At 36.9% G+C, this 19,857-nt stretch overlaps 3 protein-coding genes across 4 annotated transcripts; 2 read left to right on the forward strand and 1 right to left on the reverse strand.

The window, feature by feature from the left end:
- Positions 1-1,757: 1,757 nt before the first annotated feature.
- Positions 1,758-5,281, forward strand: LOC137713357 (uncharacterized protein At5g41620). The gene is made up of 3 exons (XM_068452648.1): positions 1,758-2,169; positions 2,869-3,003; positions 3,416-5,281. Exons 1-3 carry the CDS (start codon positions 1,999-2,001, stop codon positions 4,943-4,945), a joined length of 1,836 nt encoding a protein of 611 aa, XP_068308749.1. The 5' UTR covers positions 1,758-1,998; the 3' UTR covers positions 4,946-5,281.
- Positions 5,282-9,060: 3,779 nt separating this feature from the next.
- On the forward strand, positions 9,061-9,886 carry LOC137713475 (uncharacterized). The gene is made up of 3 exons (XM_068452776.1): positions 9,061-9,332; positions 9,510-9,648; positions 9,749-9,886. Exons 1-3 carry the CDS (start codon positions 9,166-9,168, stop codon positions 9,803-9,805), a joined length of 363 nt encoding a protein of 120 aa, XP_068308877.1. The 5' UTR covers positions 9,061-9,165; the 3' UTR covers positions 9,806-9,886.
- LOC137713474 (uncharacterized) lies at positions 9,861-16,543 on the reverse strand. 2 transcript variants are annotated; one of them, XM_068452775.1, is made up of 10 exons: positions 16,285-16,543; positions 14,946-15,005; positions 14,684-14,845; positions 11,430-11,890; positions 11,025-11,194; positions 10,821-10,923; positions 10,620-10,736; positions 10,364-10,534; positions 10,078-10,201; positions 9,861-9,997 (listed from the first exon to the last, which is right to left on the reverse strand). In XM_068452775.1, the coding sequence occupies exons 4-10, from the start codon at positions 11,706-11,708 to the stop codon at positions 9,861-9,863; spliced, it is 1,101 nt and encodes a 366-aa protein (XP_068308876.1). In that variant the 5' UTR covers positions 11,709-11,890; positions 14,684-14,845; positions 14,946-15,005; positions 16,285-16,543. The 2 variants fall into 2 exon arrangements, with proteins under 2 accessions (XP_068308876.1, XP_068308875.1); XM_068452774.1 differs by having other exon boundaries at positions 14,946-15,602; positions 15,633-16,543.
- Between the last annotated feature and the right edge of the window lie 3,314 nt (positions 16,544-19,857).

The raw sequence follows: 19,857 nt of genomic DNA on the forward strand, positions 1-19,857 counted from the left end.
CAAGTCATGAAAACGTCACATGTTAGACTCATTATCAACAAAACCAAAAACATCTCTTTCAATGGAAACAACTATGCTATCACTCAATCATTGCTCTCCGAGCAAAGCTGGATTAACGGAGTAGTGGTGCCACTATCATCCTGTTCTGGAGCAGTGTGCGAAGTCCAAATGACTTCAGTGAGATTGACCATGTTTGTTCTGCAAGACACGTGAACCTGATCCAACACAAAATCAACTAGGTTTCCTATATTCTTGGAGTGCTTACAATCTAGGAATTGGTGCGTGTGGCAAGTAATCACACCCCCAAGAGCATTCAATATATGCTCCTAGATATCCTTTGGATTCTCCAGGTTTAATACAGGATTCTGTTCTAAAAAGGTCTTTCTCCCGACTAGTATAAATATACCATGTTAGGATTCGTGTCTGGTATCACAATCATCACACTCTAATTCTCTTGCCCATTGCTTAAGTCTTATACTTTCTAACTTGACCGTCTGAGAGTCTTTGTCAGCACAAAGATCAGGAATTCAATATAGGTGACAGTGTATTTCTAAAATTATTAAAAGAATTAAAGTTGTTGCGTATCTTGTAGATCTGCCAAGGTTACGCTCCCGAGTACAAGAAAAACTCTTTCTCAGCCTTCGCGTTTAGAAGTAGTGGACAAAAATACCTAGTCCAAACCATAAACTAAGATTTCCATCAACACATGTCTACTACACTTGTTGGAGGAGGTACAATGGACTTCATGAGTGAGGTTTTATCTCGAAGGTCATGGTGTAATTAGGGGATTCGCACTTTTTAAGAGTGATGTGGTCATGCTGTTCTAAAAACAACTTACGTAGAACATGTTAATTAACATATGGTGTTTTAATTCAATAATGTATCATCATGTATAAGTTTATCTCCACATGACAATGTATGAATCGAGATGTTGCAATTATGGTGAACTCGTTCTCTATAAGTTGTTTTTCACCTTAAAGCTTCTTATTAGCTTTCTTCTGTCTTTCCCCCTTGGTTCGAGGACATATAAGTTGTAGGAAGTGTGCGATAATATATTAAAAACATTGATGCAACTAGTAGTAGACCACTTACATTATAATAGTGATGTCTAATGCTCAAGAAATGTATAATCACTCACTGATTAATATGATATCAAGGGTGTAGATTAAATAAATGTACTTTTGACGGTTTAATCTCAACATCTTGATAGCAAATCTAATAATGAATGACCATCCATCTGTAGTTATCAAGTGACTAAAAAAGCTTGACTCTATACAACAATGTGAAACTTATACTAGTTGATATTTATATCACGCCAACCTACACAAGCAGTATGGAAATAAGTCCATACTTATACAGAGCTAAGTATTTTTTTTTCTTCAAACAAACGATGTTATCTACACTAAGAGGGTATGAGAGTATACTAAGCGTAACAATATATTAGCAATAATATGGTTCAAATTTACCTTTGGTGAAAATAGAACTTAAAACCTCTCACTTAAAACATCTTACTTACCAATGAAAATAAATACCACTGGACAAATATTTTGATAAATAAAAAAACATATAATAAAAAAAGAAAGTGTACACTGTGTACTGCACAACATTCTCAACTGTAGTTCCCAATCCAAAAGGAAATATTTTTATTAAGAAAAAAAAAAAAAAAAAAAAAGATGAGAGAGAAAGAAGCATTGGGGAAAGGAAGCCTAAAGAGGTAAGAGATGAAAAGGAAAGGGGGAGCAGAAAAGGAGGAAAATTTGGGAGAAAAGTTGACAGTAAGGAGGGGGGGAGTTTTGGTTAGAAAAAGCACAGGTGGTGGCCCAACCACTCCAGTAGTGTCCTCATGGAATTGGAGACCTTGTTGCCCTTTTGACCTTGATCCCATCATTAAAGACTCCCCCTTTACCATTGATACCAGCTCCTCCTCCTCCTCTGTCTCTGCTAGAAAGCTAGCTGCTGCTCTTTGGGAGTTTCCAACACTTCCAATTCCTTCCAAAGATGCACAGGGCTTCTCACACTAATGGTGGTGGCGGCGATGGCAGTGGTGGTGGTGCTCCACCTCCTAGGCTGAGACACCTTCAGCTCCATCACCACCACCCCAGCAGAGACAAGAAGGCTCTTGATCTTTCTCACTTTTTGGCTGATAATTGTCCTAGTTCTCCGGACCAGGTCTGCTGCTGAATTTCCTTGTTTTGTCTGTGTGGAGATTTTTGTATTCATCAATTTGCTTATTGGGTTTTTGCAATTTTGTTCCTTTATATCCGATTTAATGAAAGTGGATTTATTTCTAATATTTTTTTTTTGTTTAATTGTGTCTTTTTGATGGCTACTTCATGTCTTTTTCTGTTTGCCTTAATTTATTGCAATTTTATTTTTTGGAGATTTATGGAGCTTTTGATGATGGTTACTTGTGAGTGATGATCTCTGATTATTACATTTATTTTTATTATTATTTCTCCTTTTCTATTATTTCAGATGTAAATTTCAAGCTTTTGTTTATCTGTTCTGAACTTTGTACTTCACTAGCATTATAGATGCCATGGTTCTTTTGGTATTCATAAGAATCAGATGAATTCCATTTAGGTTGCATTGTTTTGATTCCGGCGATATTTTAATCTATATATCTAAACTACGGGGAGAGGATTCAAAATTGGGCGCAAATTGCAAAAGCACGCTGCTCTTTAACTTAGGATCATATGGTTTTTGTTTGTAGATACCGCGTTCAAATTAGAGCCCTATCAATGACCATGCATATTCATTGATTTCTGTGCATGTCATAGAGGCTGCTATACCTTAATGTTTGATCAATGGATTTTGAAGTTGCCCGGTTCGAATCCCCACTGATTTTTATCTCATTACTTATGCCAGCCAGAAAGTGCAAGCAGTTTAAGGAGGCATATTGCAGCATCGTTGATGCAACATCATCGAACGATTGAAAGGAACAGATTGAACAATCACATTTTGCAGCCTGCATCGCCTGCAAGCTACGGTAGTTCCCTGGAGGTAAGCATCTGTTTAAGCTTACTCATATTTTTTCTTTTCCCCGTTTTTTTCGTGGAGATATAAATTGAGACCACAAGCAAAATCAAATTCTAACGTAGACACAAATTAGTTTTTCTGCTAATGTATACTCTTTATTTGAGTAGAAACAAGGCAGAATTGCGGTTCGCTGATTACTCGCTTGGGTAAGTATGATTTGATGCCCGCAAACTGATAAGTTATGGACTGAGATTTACAGTCATAGTATCTGGAAAACAATGGACTTAATATCTTGTATTGTTCGGTCTATAAAGTGTTTAACATGATGGAAGCCCTGTCCTGATATCTACGGTTATGAAAATTTTGTCTTTCCGTGCGCCATGTGCAACATATCTTTCCATGATATGATCAAGAATTTCATCCACTTGCTTTTCAGGTGGCTCCGTATAACCCTGCAGTCACCCCTAGCAGTTCTTTGGACTTTAAGGGAAGGATTGGCGAATCACACTATAATCTTAAAACATCTACAGAACTGCTACAAGTTTTGAACCGGATTTGGAGCTTGGAGGAACAGCATGCATCTAATATAGCATTGATAAAAGCGTTGAAAACAGAGTTGGATCATGCTCGTGTTAAGATCAAAGAGTTGCTTCGGGTTAGGCAAGCTGATCGACATGAGCTAGATGATTTGGTGAAACAAATTTCAGAAGATAAACTAGTTAGGAAGAACAAAGAACAGGATCGAATCCATGCTGCAGTTCAGTCCGTCAGGGATGAGCTAGAAGATGAGAAGAAGTTAAGAAAACGATCGGAAAGCCTACACAGGAAGTTAGCGAGGGAGCTTTCTGAGGTCAAATCTTCTCTTACTAATTCTGTGAAAGAGCTTGAAAGAGAGCGGAAATTAAGGAAGTTGTTAGAAGACCTATGTGATGAGTTTGCTAAGGGAATAAAAGAATATGAGCAAGAGGTGCATTCTTTAAAACAGAAGACTGACAAGGATTGGACCGGAAGGTCTGACCGTGATAGATTGATACTCCATGTATCTGAATCGTGGTTGGATGAGCGGATGCAGATGCAGCTAGAAGAAGCCGAGTGTGGCGTTTCAGGAAAAAACTCAATAGTGGACAAGTTAAGCCTTGAAATAGAGACCTTTCTTAGAGCTAAACATATGAACACTCCAAAGAAAACAGAAAATCTGATGACAAGAAACCGTAGGAATTCAATGGAATCTGTCCCTCTGAATGAGGTTGTGAGTGCGCCTCAAGACGCAGGTGAAGAAGAAGATGATTCTTTAGGAAGTGATTCAAATTGTTTTGAGCTCAATAAGCCGACCAACAGTGACTTCACATTGCTTGGGGATGAAGCTGTCAATAATCATATCGAGGAAAAGGTTAGATTGGATCCCTCAAAGAAAAACTCGGTCTCTTCTGACAGGGTAAGAAGTCGGAGTCCCTCCTGCTTGCAAGTGAAGTTTGAAGAACAGATGGCTTGGGCCATGTCATGTAATGGAAATAAAAAGTCCCAGATGGAGAATCCAGAGCAGGGGAAAACTGAAGAAGGGAAGCCGCCCGAAATAAGCACATCCCAGAAATCTGAACGTTGTGTAGCCACTGAAGACACCGCTTACAGAAAAGGAAATAAACAAGATGAAATTCATGTTTCAAATTCGAATCACATGGCTGAAAACCTTATAAGAAGTCAACTAGTGATGTCGGATGGTGGGGGGAATGTAAATGAGGCTTCCTGCAGTAATACTGGCTGGAGGAATCAGGCTAGTCCAGTAAGACAGTGGATGGCGAGACTCGCATCACCAGTTTGTGACATGTCCGAGTCTTCTTCAAAGTTGCCTCCAGGGGTAAGGGAGAACACCCTGAAGGCAAAGCTTCTTGAAGCAAGGTCAAGGGGACAATGGACACGTTCAAAAGCTTCCAAAACCACATCTAAATCATCCGAAAGGGTTAACTGATCCTGCATCGCCTACTGGTTGGAAGTTCATATTGTGAATATTGCCGTGGCACAATCTCGGGAAATGAATATCTATGGTTTCACTAGGGTTCTCTCTCTCTCTCTCTCTCTCTCGTAGTTTTTGAATTTTTGAAAAGGCAGTTTGTAAATGAGTGTAATGTTAAGAGTTGAAAGACCAACAACAATTTTGGTTATGCTATTCTGGGCACCTAACGTGCCACGAATGTAGGTTTGGAAAGAGAGTGAAGGAAAGTAGACATTTCTAGTAATTGTAGCCTCTTCACTCCAAATTGTATGTTCTACAAGTTTTATTGGACTCAGTTGGAATTGGACTCGGGAGTGTAATATTGTCACCCATTGATCTAGTCGGTTTGGTACGGTTCACTGACAAATGACGGACAAACAAAATCATTAATGTGACAGTCATACCAGTTTCAAGCAAATATAAAACAATATTGCATCTTTTAGTTTCTACATAATTTATTCAAGAAGATTAAAAAAACGAACTTTGACATCAAGAATCTCATCAATCTTCTGAAGAATGTAAAGGAAAAGTGGGTGAAAAGAAAACGATGAGAGTAGAGTCTACCATGAAAAAGGGAAGACGATGAAAACCGAAAAATGGCCTTTCTCTCTGCAACCCGCGCCCCCGAACCCTAGATCTGTAAACCCATAGCCGCGGGCTCTTGCTGCGGCTTGGAGTCGACAGCAGCCCTATCATCTTCGTCGTCCCCTCCAACATCCCGCGCCACCACCCTGCCTTCGTTCTCTAATCCCTCTCCATCTTCATGGAGTGTGGCCCTCCCCGTATCTCCCACTTAAACCAGGGGTGGGCACTTAAAACTAAAAACTCAAATCGAAACATGAACCAAATCGGACCGCACCGAACGGTCAAGTTCTACGGTTTTGAAACTGAACCGCAAAGTATGAAACAGTTTGGTTTAGCTTTTGGCTTTTAAAAATCGCACTGAAACCGAACCGCACTGCAAATCTTAATAAACATTTAATTAAATGTCATGTTTTAATTGGTTGTTTGTTAGAGTCCATACATTGAGTATGAACTCAACCACTCTTGAATATCATCATTCATCACTTTCTTTAGTCTTCAACATAATATCATCAATTATTAGTAGGGGTGGGCACTTGAATGCATTGTCCTACACTGGATATGTGATCAACGGGTAAATGTTCTACACAAAAGACATTGAGAAATTGAAATTGTAAGGGAAATAATTCATAGCTTCCTCATAGATTTGAGGGTGCAAGCATGTTTGCTAGGCAATTATAATATACATCTGTCGTGACATTGGATCATTGATACATGTTATCTACTGCAAAATGTATGCATGTAAAGTTGCATGGCAATTGGTACCTAGCTAGCTAATAAGGTTGCTCTATGATGACTTTTTACTGGTTTTTAATGAGGGATTAGTTTCATTTTTAATACGGATTATGACATTTTGTAGCAATTCGATTAGCTACTGCTTATTTTAATTTGTACCCTTTAAGAGCACTCTCTATGATGTCCAGAATGGGAAATGCTTATTAATATGTTCTAATGTATGATGTCCTTCATTCTAAGTTCTGATTTATGATCCCACTAGAAACTACTTTTTTTCTAGATAAGTTAAAAAAAAAAAAAAAAAAAAGTTCTTTGTTGATTGCATTCACTGTAAAGCTTGAGATAACGAGTGTTTCGTATTTTAAATTGTATATTTTTTTTCTTAAAAACCAAATTGAAACTGTTTGAAACCATTCCAAACCGAACAAATGGTTTAGTTTCATTTCAGTTTGGCTTCAAAACTGCACTGAACTGAACCACAAAAAGTTTTAGTTTTAGTTTCGGTTTACTCAAAATCTCATCGAACTGAACCATGCTCACCCCTATCTTAAACTGTGAGTACATAGTGGTGAGCCCCAATCTCATATTGCGATGGTGGTGGGCCTGAGCTTGGTCTCATATTGGTGATTCGTCCCCATATTTTTTATTTTCCACTCACCTCTAAGAGCTTTTCAGTTTACTACACCAGGTTTAAATTTGTCCCAAATTTATGCCTAATCCCTAACCCAGTCAACTACTTAGATTACCTTTCTTTGAGCATCACACGAGAACTCTCCTCTACCACCCACTCCTCTGCCTACAAATCCTCAAATTGATTGCTGGATGCTTACTTTCAATTGAGAAGCCTCTATTGGCCACTGTGTTTGCTACCCTCCTTGAGAGCGAGTTGTCGCTCACTTAGATAAGCTGTGCAAAACCGCTTTGCAGCTGGTTTGGGTCTCTGCGCAGCCTCCTTCTACAATTCTGATGGTGTTCTGTCTTCTTGCTTTGTTGGCAGGAAAGTATTCCCTTGCTGGTCCTCGGGTGGTGGAAGCGGTTGTTGGCTTTAGCTGCTTTTATTTCTTGTTGAGCTTTTTAGAGGCAAATTTATGTCTTCATTGTGCATCTTTGTAGTTGCTAAGTTAGGTATTAGATTTGTTAGTTTTGGTCATGTTTGCATCTGTGGTTTTGTATTTTAGCCCTTGTGTTTTGTCGATGCTGACCACATATCGACTGACCCTAAACGACAAATTGGTGAGGTACATAGTGGTAATTGGGCCATCATGTGCTTTGCATATGACTTTTTTTTCCTAGGCTTACTAGCAGCTTTTATTTACGTTTATCACTTGTAACATTTACTTCCATCAATGTATGTTTGACGAAAAAATGGTTTATGGATTTTAAGCAGGGTTTGTGTTATTCAGTTGTCAAATATATTTAGTCTTTGGATCTAAATTAATATAATCTTATGAGCAATATGAATTTGATTTTCATGTATCCTCAAATGAAGACCTTAGGTAAGCATGTAGGCGCTAAGATTATCAGCTTAAATCCTCCTTATTACACACTTAAACAAAATTCTAATCAATTAAAAAAAACAAAAGAAAAAAACAAGAAAAAAGAAGAAGGTTGCAAACTGCAAAACCCATCATCCTCGTTTGCATATCTAAACAAACATAGAAACCCAACAATCCCAATTCCATAAAACTCAAATAACTTTGCAACTCATTTCAATTGAATCTTTCTTCAAGACCCAGACAACTCAATTACACAATTCAACCAGTTTCAAATAAACGCAATCCCAATCCCACAAATTCAATGAAATTCAAAACTCAGCACACCAAAAAAAGATTGGGATTGTTGAGTTTTGAAAATTGCTTTACTCTTTTGCATCACAAAATCCTATTGGACTGTGTAATGCCGCATGTATCTTCCCAATACGTCGTTGTTGTCGTTGTTAAACAGATGAACCGTATTTAATCTTCAATTTAGAGTGGAGAAACATGAGATGGGTTGCCACTGAATCTAATATATGAGTATGAGCCAAAAATCCAATAGATACGAATCTAGTTACAAATCAAAAATCCAAATTGATACTTCCTCTTCTATAAATTGATAGAACCCAAGTTTGTTGCAGAAATTAGATGACCAAAATTAAACTCGTTAAGTTTGAATTTTAGTGCTCGCAAGTATGCGATTCGGATGATAGTATAGCATATAAGCACATATATCATCCCACATAGATTGAATTGATTCTATAACTCTTACTTACTATATTGAAACTCATTATAATTGAGAAGCTTTAACAAAAATGATAGAAAATTATGAATTAAAATGTAAATTAAATTAAGCATGAAACTAAACGCATGGAAATAATAAAATTGGAAACATAAGACATGATATAGAGCTTCCGATAACCAATTATACTTAATCCCCTTAATATATTATGAACAAGTCCCCATATTAATGGTCGATTTTCCTTAAATTATTCAATGGCTATGGCATTTGGATCATTAAAAGTATTCCTACATGTCAATTCTCTACGGCATCTAGACGAATTTGAACAAGTAAGAATCCATGCGCTATGAAAAAAGCGTTGGAAAATCACATAAACCTTCAAGTAGGAATTCATGGTATCGACTGTAAGAAGCCAAAACCCAGGTTAAATATGCATCTAATCTAGCATCAAATCAACTTAATTAAAACCTAAATGATGATCAAGCATCTAATTAAAACCAAAACCCACATCGTCATGCAATGACTCAACACCTTTCTACCAACGTGGTAAAGAGGCACTTGCCAAGTATTATCCTGATTTAATTACCTCAATATCTTCATCATATTTATTTACTAAATATTTTACGTTATATTAACTTATCAGTCTCCCCTGCGACAGAGAGATGGCAGCAACGGCGTCATTTAGGTGGATACTGCGGCTGCACAAGGACGTACCGCAAGCTGCTCGGTTCTATGCGCAAGGCTTGGACTTCACCGTCGATGTCTGTACTCTTCGCTGGGCGGAGCTGAAATCCGGCCCACTCAAACTCGCTCTCATGCAATCCCCCAAGTAATGCACACCACCTGTTCGATTATTTGCCTAGCAGAGTTGTTTCTCACTGGGTTTTTCTTCTGATCCAAAAATGTTTTCACTTTTTGTGATTTAATTTTAAAATAATTACGTTTGTGGAATTTATCTGCAATTAAGAGAAGGGGGAGATGCTAAATTGCTAATTCAAGTTTACAGTGATCATGTAATGCAGAAGGGAATGGGAAACTCTTCACTTCTGTCTTTCACGGTGACTGACATTAATCAATCAGTGACGAAATTAATGGCATTAGGCGCTGAACTAGATGGTCCTATCAAGTACGAAATCCATGGCAAGGTGATGACCAAAATTCCAACAACAAATTTAATATAAACTTAAATTTTCTACTGTTGTTACTGTGGGTGCAATGTGTGACCTAATAATATCTCCTGTCCAGGTTGCGTCGATGCGCTGTATTGACGGGCACATGCTAGGCCTCTACGAACCTGCCTAGGAGCTTCATGTCTGATTTATGCAACTAGATGTAGGTAGGCTGCTTGAAGCTTTTGTTATGGCATCTTGAAATCTTCCGTGCACGTAGAGAAGATGTGAGAGATTTTTCCTTTTCTTGGGTTCCCTTCAACTATCGACAGTGTTTGTTCGTCCAAGTCTATCACGGCCGTGCATAGAGTATAAAGCAATGGACCTGGAAACTCGGCATACAGTGTTACCACGAGTGTTTTGGAGGGAAGGAAAAAAAAGGTTTTAGTTTATGTTCTAGATTACCTATCATGTAGATTGGATATTTCGGGTCATCCGTATCTCCTAGGAGTGATAGGAAATTGTCTTTCGATCTTTTATGTAGCGCAGCTGCTCTGCTTTGCCTTGCTATTGAGTTTTCATCTTGTAACTTCATTGAAACAACATGATTTACTATGTAAGAACTGAAGAAGGTTGAACCATCAGTTTTATATTCTTTGGTGACCCTTCTGTGTGCTAGAATCTACTGCGTTACACTGCTGATGCAAGTAAATAAGCTGAGGTTCAAAACATTGCTTCATGCAGTTCTTACCTGATTAACTTGGAGATGGAGATACATGTTTGCATGGAAGAATGGTGTTGCCCCAACCTCATAAACCGAAACCCGTTTTCTTGAAGCAGTTTCTACGTTCATAATTTTGCGTGTCCTCATCTCGATCAAATTGTAACTATGTCCAACAGATACTTCTGATGATTTAATTCTCTGAAAGTGCAATCCACACTATTAAAACCTCGGATAATCAAGCGAACATGGTTTTGCAAAGAGCACTCAGACTAATGCGTCTTACACATAATGCGTCGTCGATGCTTGATGCTTCAAGGAGGTCTCGTGAAACAAAGTTCCTCCCAATGCCTCCGGCAACAATCTCATTTTCCGATGGGGGAACTGAATTCAGCGTAAAAGTCTGCAGTTTACGAATTTGTTTTTCTTTAGTACGAACAATTTTATTTAACTGATGCTGGAACAATTTGTTTTGGTTATTTCTTACCAGTCCATGAGTGTTGAGCCCAAATGCACAGCTAGGGAGCTCTCCTGCATAAGTGTAAGCAATGAATGATATCCCATTTGACAGAGTCCCCTTTATCAAATAGCTGCAAAATTTCGAAAATCTCATTAGCTTTGCTGCTGCAATTTCCATTTTTTTTTTTAGATAAATAGTTTGCTGAGATTTTAAAAACGCAAGAGAGCATACGTGTGGCCAACCAGGGCAACATTTGCGTCCTCATTGTGTGCCACAACTGCCATGGAATCACTAACAACAAGAACATCCGAGCAGTCATCCGGCGTATCAATACTCTGATTCATCGCCATGGTCTTTGGAAGAAGCGGAAGAATCTCTTTTCTGAAGTTGATTAGTATTATCTGCACACATGATAATCAAACAATCATAATGCCACCAATAGAATTAATGGGACAATTAAAATGCTACCGACACTCCAAAATAGTCATTTTTTACTCTTTCCATGAAAATACCGGTACAATTACCCAGCAAAAAAAATGAGATTAGAGAGTTCGAGAATGAGTGCATAACGACTATTTTGGAGCACCAGTAACTACTGTTATCCTCAGAACTCGCCGAAGTGCGTATTGTTATTACATCAAGAATTGGAACTCCACTTCCATCCGCAGTGCCAACGAGCTCCTCCCAATATCCCGGAAACTTGTTGCGGTTATTTTCCGTTAGAGACTGGACAAGTGGCTGAAACTCTGGGGTTTGAGCAAAAGGGAGGAGTTGGTTGTGAAGAATGAGGTCTGAGGCCAGCCTGCTCTTTATCATGTCTGAAAATCTCTGGCCAATTAGGAAGCCCATTGTGTAAGCATCTTCACAGGGTCCAACTTCAAACATCTCCAACCCTAGTTTTGCAGAGCTCCCCATTTTTCCGCTTCATGCAAAAGACGATTTTGGGAGGAGCTAGCAAGTAGCTGGGGCCTTATCTTCTTTGATTTTCAACCCCCCCCACGTCGTCTGTTGGCTTTGCAGTTCCATTGTCGTATATTTTCTTTCCTTGTCGTACAGTCAGTGTGTGGAAACGACATTCATTTAGGACAGTAGTTTTACTGTGGAAAAGTACAACAAAAGCGGTATTGAGAAAACAAGAGAATCAAAATTTGGTTTCGATCAATAAATAATTTCGTATTTTTCGTAAATCAATGAATACCTTGTTTGCAAACACCAGATCACTCTGAACAATATTTTTCCTCTTCAACTATAAATTTAGTAGTAGCCAAATTATTTCTTTATTCTAATATCGAAATACTTTTTAACTTCAAATGTAGTATCCCATGAGAACTCTCGAGTGATATGATCAAATGATGAGCACTTCTAGTGTCAAAGGCTTTGTTTCAGCAATCAGCAAGGGAAAAGTATAGTCTATAGCAAAGTATAAGATCTGGAGCCTCTCGATTAAGTTGACGACTTTCAAACAACACACCAATCTACCCAGGATCACACATCAACGAATTCATGGGATTAATGGGACTTGACGGACATGTCCAAGACCTCATGACCGAGGCAAACATGATACATGCTAAATGCCATATCGATTGTAATTGGCATTTTCCTAGCCTAAATCTTTATGTGTAAGGTGAGTTTTAGATGTTAGGATTGGTTCTCTCAAGTTGTTGTAGATCACACCAGGAAAAAGAAAAAAAAAAAAAAAAAAAAAAAAACCTTTCCAGACGAAATAACTTTCTCGGGCCAAATATGTTTTCATCGCTCTAATTTTGCCCGACAACATTCCATTGGGCAAAGTTCATCGCGCAAAACCCGTTGCTCAAATGCTTGCCCGAAGAAATTTTAGTATTTGTCAGGCAAATGGTGTTTGCTCGACAAAATAATATCATCGAGTAAAGAGTGTTGACCGACTTGATCCGACAAATGAAACTTGCCTGACACCATTATTAATTTCGACAGGTTTTTGAAAATTAAAAAAATATTGATTTCGATAAAATATTTGTCGGCCAATTAATTTAAAGATAAAATATAAAAAAAAAATACAAGAAATACATGCTTGACGAATGTATTCTAGGGCAAAGTGTTTAAATATTTTTTTTTTAAATTGAAATTAAAACGATATTTATTTAAATAAATAAATAAATAAATTCTAATTAATATTAACCTAAAATGTTAAAATAAATCACAATAGTAAAGAAACTTATTTATTTATAACAACAACTACCAAACCTTATTCTACTAAGTGGGCTTGATTGTTGTTGTTAATCTCTACTAATTAATAAAACACTCATTTTCAACCAAAACCTTATGAAATTACTAGTTTAACCCTCTAATTAAAACAGAACATGAATAAGAAATATGGGACAGAAATGTAATTTCACAAAATCAAATTTTGCTGTTTTTTTTAAACCTCACCTACATGTAATCATAATATATCTCTAATTAAAAATTAAAAATTAAAATAAAATAAAATAAACTTCTCACTCTCATATTCTCTATCACTTTCTTCCTCTCTTCTTCTATTTCAAAAACAAAAATAAAAAAATTTCTCACATACTTTGTGTGCGCCCATATGCTAGTCATATTAAAAATAAAATATTTGTACAATTCTATGTAAAACTACTAAACTAATTACGACTATTAAGGTAGCTGGTGGGTTAACGACTAAAAGTAAGTCAAAGGATCAATAGGCGAATGACAGAGGTTGACATTGCTTGGGCTATCCCAAAATGTACCATAAAAGGCCCTTATCTCCTTGGCACACGGCTGCTTCTCGAGCTTCTTCACTAATACAAAAAACAATTTGCGCGACATAGGTACCTTCATCGCACAAAATCAAAAAACGTTGCTTGAAAATTAATCCAACGACATCTTTATTGCGCGCAAACTGTCGCGCAAAGGTCGTAAAAGTAGGGTTTGCGCACGACGACAGTACTTGCGTCACGCAAATTACTTCTTCATTGCGCAAACCTTTTTTTTTTTTTTTTACAAAATATTTTTTATTTAATTTTTTATAAATATTGTAATTAAATTATAAAAAATAATTAATAAACCAAGAAAAAAAGTATTTAATTATAAAATATATAAAAATGTACAGACAAGATGTCCGAACATAAAAGAAAAACCACAAGACATAGTTGTTTAGGTTTGATGCATCAGGCTACTGGGTATCGACTAGGCGAAGTGGCTGGGAGGTCGAAGGTGAAGCAAGATCAGGTGCTAGCATCAGGATTTGGAGGCCGGACATCTGTAAGGTCCGTAAGATCATACTCATCTTCTCGTCCTGGGCCGAAAATTGGACTGCAATCTGGGCTTTCCAGGTCGCAATCTTACCCTTTAGGGTTTCCAAGGCACCCGTCTCACGAACCCGCACCTTCCCCATACCCCGAACAACCTTGCCATGACAACAACCGAACTTTTGATCTAAGATCTCAATCATGATATGAAGATTTGCATCCTCGAGTACAGTGAGGTCCTCGATCGGGGTCTCCAGGGGCAGTTGCAATGCTGCTTCTTGGAGAAAGAAATAAGTGCAAGAAATGACGGAGAATTCTGCACCTTCAGAAAATAGCAATCTAGAACGCTCATAGAGAGAAACTCTCATTATGGGGAGGAGAAGATACCAACCAACGTGGATTATTAGACTCTTACATCCAGGAGAAACAGACTACCCACGAAGGACAACATTAATAATCAATACAAACTCCACCCTAACCCGCTCTGCCCTTCTCAACCCCAAAAAAGATACAAAAAATAAATGTAAGTGTGTATAGTGTGTGTATAATATATATAAAAGAAAGATAGAGCAAACAAGGAGAAATGTCAAGAAAGTATTTGCCAAATTATCTCACAGGTTGGTAAAAAGCTGTATGACACAATAGGCGTAAGAATTTTACCTTTCAAACGTTTAAGCTCAGCTTTATTCTTTGCATCCAAGTCACAGTGGCTCAGCAGTTCCCTTGCCAATGTTCTGTGCTTCAAAAACATATCGATAAAGGCCAATCTCATATTCTTAACTTCATTTTTAAAGTCAGTTGATGTCTTCTGCCTACTTGTGCCTATCAAAAGGAGCAGTATACAGAATATATGAGGAGTAAGCTTCAAAAGAACTAGATCATAACACATGACATTTGAAAGACATCTAATCTAAACTCTCACCATCTTCTAGAAGCTCTTTCTCAAGTGCATCATACAATGCATCCTTCCTTGCATTTGAAACTAATCAATTAGCAGCCAAAGTAATATCATATCCTTTCTTGCATTTGTTCACATATATATAAAGCAGTATTGCAAAGGTAGAAACAATACTAATTCAAAAGTAGTTTTGGTTGATCAACTCCAAACACATGTTTTACTTGAAATAGCTGAAACAATAAATATAAAAATACACACACGTGTATAGTTTCATATCCTTTCTTGGCAACGGCAAATCAAAAGGACACTTTACAAAAGTGAAAAACCTTACCTCCAATCCCTGAATTGAGCTAATCAAATACCAATTAAACTCTAACAACCTTAATTAAGCCGAAGAACATGAAAAGAATGTACTAGCAAAGCCAATGGGATTATCATATAACTCTCAGACTCTGTGGATGGTTATTTGAAGGTTCTAGATTTTAGTTGGGAAGAAAATTGTTAAACAAAGCAATCAAAATTTTGAGCCAACATTAAAAGCCAATAACGTATACAATTTTGAAATAATATACAGGGCAGGCAAAACAAACCCATTAGAAAACCTTAGTGCAACACATTCAGCTTTCATATGAAATTCCATTAGACTGTATAATCCACTTACATATGAAATATAATAATCTTCTAAAAGCATTCAATCAAGTGAAAATGAACATAAAAGCATTCAATCATCCAACTTGCTCAGCAACCAAACAGGAAATTGAATAGGTTGTCAAACAAGGTTAGAAAATGGCGTCATATTTTATATTGTGCACCAACAGAAAAGGGTAAGCATTGTGTCTTGGGCACGTTGTGCTCAGTTTTACCAAACACGGTCCAAATAACAAAGAAACCAATTACCAATGAACAGGCTCTAATTCTGAACATTCTACAATCTCACTATCTTCACCAAGAAAGCAGTCTCCGATTGGCTTCCACATGAATCTTTGTTTATTACACGAACTTTCAGATCCACCATAACCGCAGCCTTTGTACAAAGAAAGCTAAATAACAAACAAATCAAACTCTCTGCCAAAACCAGAGTAGAAATCTCAAAATTTGTCACTCTATCAACCAAAACCACCCCGACTACTCAGATTACCAAATCCCAGCTCACAAATCTCACCCTAACAACAAACCCACCATTACCCACTTCCCCAAATCACAAAAATCACCAACTCTACCAAAATCAAAACCCTAAGATCTCACCAACAAAAAACAACCCACCAATTAAAAAAATCACAGATTTGCAACCATTCCATTCCGAGCTAAATCACAGATTTGCAACGAACTAAAAAAACATTGAGAGAGAGAGATGTGAATGGACCTTCGGAATTGAGGAAACAGCGAGGAATTCCGACGGAGGTTGGAGCGGAGGAGGAGCAGATGGGTGGATAGTGGCTGTTGTCTTTCTTCGTCTTCGTCTTCGTCTTCGTCCAACGGAGTGGGAGAAAAGAGCGAGACGGAGTGCGAGAGAGGGCAAGATGAGAGAGGGAAGAGAGAGACCGATCGAGTGGCTGCTGTCTGGACTTTTTTCTTCAATTGCACCTCCTTTTTGTTCAATTAGAAAGAGGAATTTGGAAAAATTAAAAAACAGCGCCTACTTTCTTCAATTGTATCGCCAAAATTTTAACAAATTGCACCACGCATATATACATTGTCACGTCACGCATAGGCTCTTTACGCAATGATCATACTGTGTCGTCGTGCCAATTATATTTTTAAAAAAAATTAATTATAAAATTTATTAAAAATATGATTTTACTCCCTTCAAATTCAAATTTTCTTTTTATATAAAACTCACAATAATATATTTTTCTAACAAGAATCCGATATGAACTACAATAATAAATTTAAGGGAACTTTAATAAAAAGCTTCCAATATTGTTCATTTTAACGAAAAATTACATTTTTACACTAAAAAGTCAATTATGGTACTATTCACTTAATTTTTTATTTTGTCCTTATTGTTAAAACGTAAAGTTTTCAACCCATTTTCATTAATTTTTCTTAAATTTAAAGTTACTTAATAAATATACATATCATTCAATTTCTTAAGTGCTATACGTACAAAAAAAATAAATAAATAAAGCTACTTAATAAATATATATACCATTCAACTTGATGGGATATGCATTATACAAAACTAGTTTCAACGATCCAACTGTCAAATTTGTTTGTCTATACTTCGAGATTGTATTTGCCAAAAATCGCAAAACACAAACATTTAGAGATCAAGCAACGAGACAAAACTTTTCAACGATTATAAACGAAAAATCACGATTTAACGGTTATTTAAACTCCGATTTTGATATTTTTTACAACAACAATCTTTGACCCAATATGAATACCATGAATGAATTTGATCTTCAATCTAAAATATTTACACTAGTGGATATCACAAAATCTTATATTATACTTAATGAAAGCACAAATAAACTCTAAGTGTTAGTAAATCTATTGTTTTGATGAGATACACATTCTACAAAACTAGTTTCAATTATCCAACCATCAAACTTGTTTGTATATACTTCAAGATCGCATACACCAAAAATCTAAAAAAACAAACATTCAGAGATCAAATAATGAGACAAAACTTTTTGATGTTTATAAATGAAAAATCACGATTTAACGATTATTTCAACTCCGATTTTGATGATTTTTTACAGCTACACTCCTTGACCCTATATGAATGTAATGAATGAATTCGATTTTCAATTTAAAATATTTACAATAGTGGATACAACAAAATCTTATGTTATACTTATGAAAGTGTAAATAAACTCACAAGTGTTAGTGAATCTATTATTTTGATAGGATACGCATTCTACGAAAATAGTTTCAACAATCCAACTGTCAAACTTGTTTGCATATACTTCGAGATCGCATACACCAAAAATTGCAAACAACAAACATTCAGAGATCAAGTAACGGGACAAAAGTTTTCGACGGTAAAAAGCACGATTTAACGGTAGTTTTAACTCCAATTTTGATGATTTTTTATAGCTACACTCCTTGACCCTATATGAATACAATGAACGAATTCGATCTTCACTTTAAAATATTTAAACTAGTGAATACCACAAAATCTTATGTTATACTTAAATGAAAGTATAAATAAACTCCTAGTGTTAGTGAATCTAGGGGGCGTTTGTTTACCTTTCTTAGCCTTCACTGGATTAGGTTGGATTGTATTCTTGTGTTTGGTGGCTTGCGGGACTAACATTAATGGCACTAGGTGGGACTCGTTTTCACAAACGGCTTCATTAGTTGGTCTTAGCGAGAGACCCCAACACCCACGGGTTTAGCTAAGACCTTCCATCATCCTCTCTCCCCTTCGTCCACTATCGCTGCATCCTTTATCGTCTTCGTCTGCTTCACTACCCTGGGTTCATCGACCTCGATTTTCTACGGCATGGACTTCAATGAAAGCTAGAACTTGGAAGATAGAAAATTTTTTACAGCTCGGTTCATCCATCTCAGTCTCCAATTTTTGACGGCATAGACCTCGACCTCGATTTCAACGACTGGTTCATCCATCTCTGTCTTTAATTTTCGACGGCATCGACCTCGACCTTGATTTTCAATGGTTGGGTTCATCCATCTCGTCTTCCTTCACCCACCCCTTGTCGTCTACAACTGCAATCCCTGTCCACGCCCATACCTAGCCCCACGCACCCGTGCCATCTGCAACTTCAATCCCCACCCATGGAAGAACAAGTGAAGTTGGATAGGAAAAGAGGCAAATGGAAGAAAGAGATTTGAAAGGAAAAACTAAGGGAAGAGGGAGAATGAGCTGAACAAGAAAACTCACCACGGTTGCCATTGAATTGGCGATGCTAAGCTTGAGAGGGAGGGGTTGGGGTTTTTTGGGGGAAGGCAAGTCTCCATTTTTTGTGATTTTAATTCGAATAGTTCGTGCAACAAAGGGAGAAAAAGAGCGAAGAAACTTGGATACACAAAGGAGAGGGGAGAAAGACGGTAGGGAAAAAAAAAGGTTAGCTGGAAAAAATGATTCTAGAAAATAAGAAAATGATAAATTAATAATAGAATATTAATAAATATATATTAAGTAAATAATAAAATATTATAGATATAGATTAAATAATATAATATTAGAATCCTACTTCTTAGTCCGACACTGCACCAAACGCTTCACTAAATCAGTCCAGTTTAGTCTAGTCTAAGCCAGTCCAGCTTAGTCCCTAAAGTTAGTCCAGTCCGAGATAGTCCGGTGCAACAAACGCACCCCTATTATTTTGATGGGATATGCAATCTATGAAAATAGTTTCAACGATCCAACTGTCAAACTTGTTTGTATATACTTTGAGATCGCATACGCCAAAAATCACAAAAAATAAACATTCTGATATCAAGTACGAGACAAAACTTTTTGATGGTTATAAACAAAAAATCACGATTTAATGGTAATTTTAACTCCGATTTTGATGATTTTTTACAGTTACACTCCTTGACCCTATATGAATACAATGAAAGAATTCGATCTTCAATTTAAAATATTTACACTAGTGGATACTACAAAATCTTATGTTATACTTAATGAAAGTATAAATAAACTCCAAGTGTTAGCGAATCTATTGTTTTAATGGGATACGTATTCTACGAAATTAGTTTCAATGATCCAACCATCAAACCTGTTTGTATATACTTCGAGATTGCATACATCAAACTTGGCCAGGAGTTGGTTCACTGCTATAAATAGAAGAGGGAGTGCATCATTCGAAGCCCATCCAATTCAATATACAAACTGCCCTGCGCAAACTCTCGCTCTATGCAAAACCTCTCAACAACCTTGAGATTTTTATTTTCTTTTTCCCGCCGACACATCTTCAGTTTGGATATACAGTACTGTGAAGGTAATCGGTGACATCTTCAATTT

Source organism: Pyrus communis, chromosome 13, assembly GCF_963583255.1.
Source record: "Pyrus communis chromosome 13, drPyrComm1.1, whole genome shotgun sequence".
In the NCBI taxonomy this organism is placed as follows: Eukaryota; Viridiplantae; Streptophyta; class Magnoliopsida; order Rosales; family Rosaceae; genus Pyrus; species Pyrus communis.

What these genes read in the sequence shown, in the direction of transcription:
- LOC137713357 (XM_068452648.1), top strand. Translation starts at nt 1,999, where the DNA reads ATGCACAGGGCTTCTCACACTAATGGTGGTGGCGGCGATGGCAGTGGT. An exon ending in GTCCTAGTTCTCCGGACCAG is followed by an intron (nt 2,170 to 2,868) that starts GTCTGCTGCTGA and finishes TACTTATGCCAG; the next exon opens with CCAGAAAGTGCAAGCAGTTT. An exon ending in GCTACGGTAGTTCCCTGGAG is followed by an intron (nt 3,004 to 3,415) that starts GTAAGCATCTGT and finishes CTTGCTTTTCAG; the next exon opens with GTGGCTCCGTATAACCCTGC.
- LOC137713475 (XM_068452776.1), top strand. Translation starts at nt 9,166, where the DNA reads ATGGCAGCAACGGCGTCATTTAGGTGGATACTGCGGCTGCACAAGGAC. An exon ending in GCTCTCATGCAATCCCCCAA is followed by an intron (nt 9,333 to 9,509) that starts GTAATGCACACC and finishes TCAAGTTTACAG; the next exon opens with TGATCATGTAATGCAGAAGG. An exon ending in AGTACGAAATCCATGGCAAG is followed by an intron (nt 9,649 to 9,748) that starts GTGATGACCAAA and finishes TCTCCTGTCCAG; the next exon opens with GTTGCGTCGATGCGCTGTAT.
- LOC137713474 (XM_068452775.1), bottom strand. Translation starts at nt 11,708, where the DNA reads ATGGGGAGCTCTGCAAAACTAGGGTTGGAGATGTTTGAAGTTGGACCC. An exon ending in GTGGAGTTCCAATTCTTGAT is followed by an intron (nt 11,195 to 11,429) that starts GTAATAACAATA and finishes TCATGTGTGCAG; the next exon opens with ATAATACTAATCAACTTCAG. An exon ending in ATATCCAATCTACATGATAG is followed by an intron (nt 9,998 to 10,077) that starts GTAATCTAGAAC and finishes CCGAGTTTCCAG; the next exon opens with GTCCATTGCTTTATACTCTA.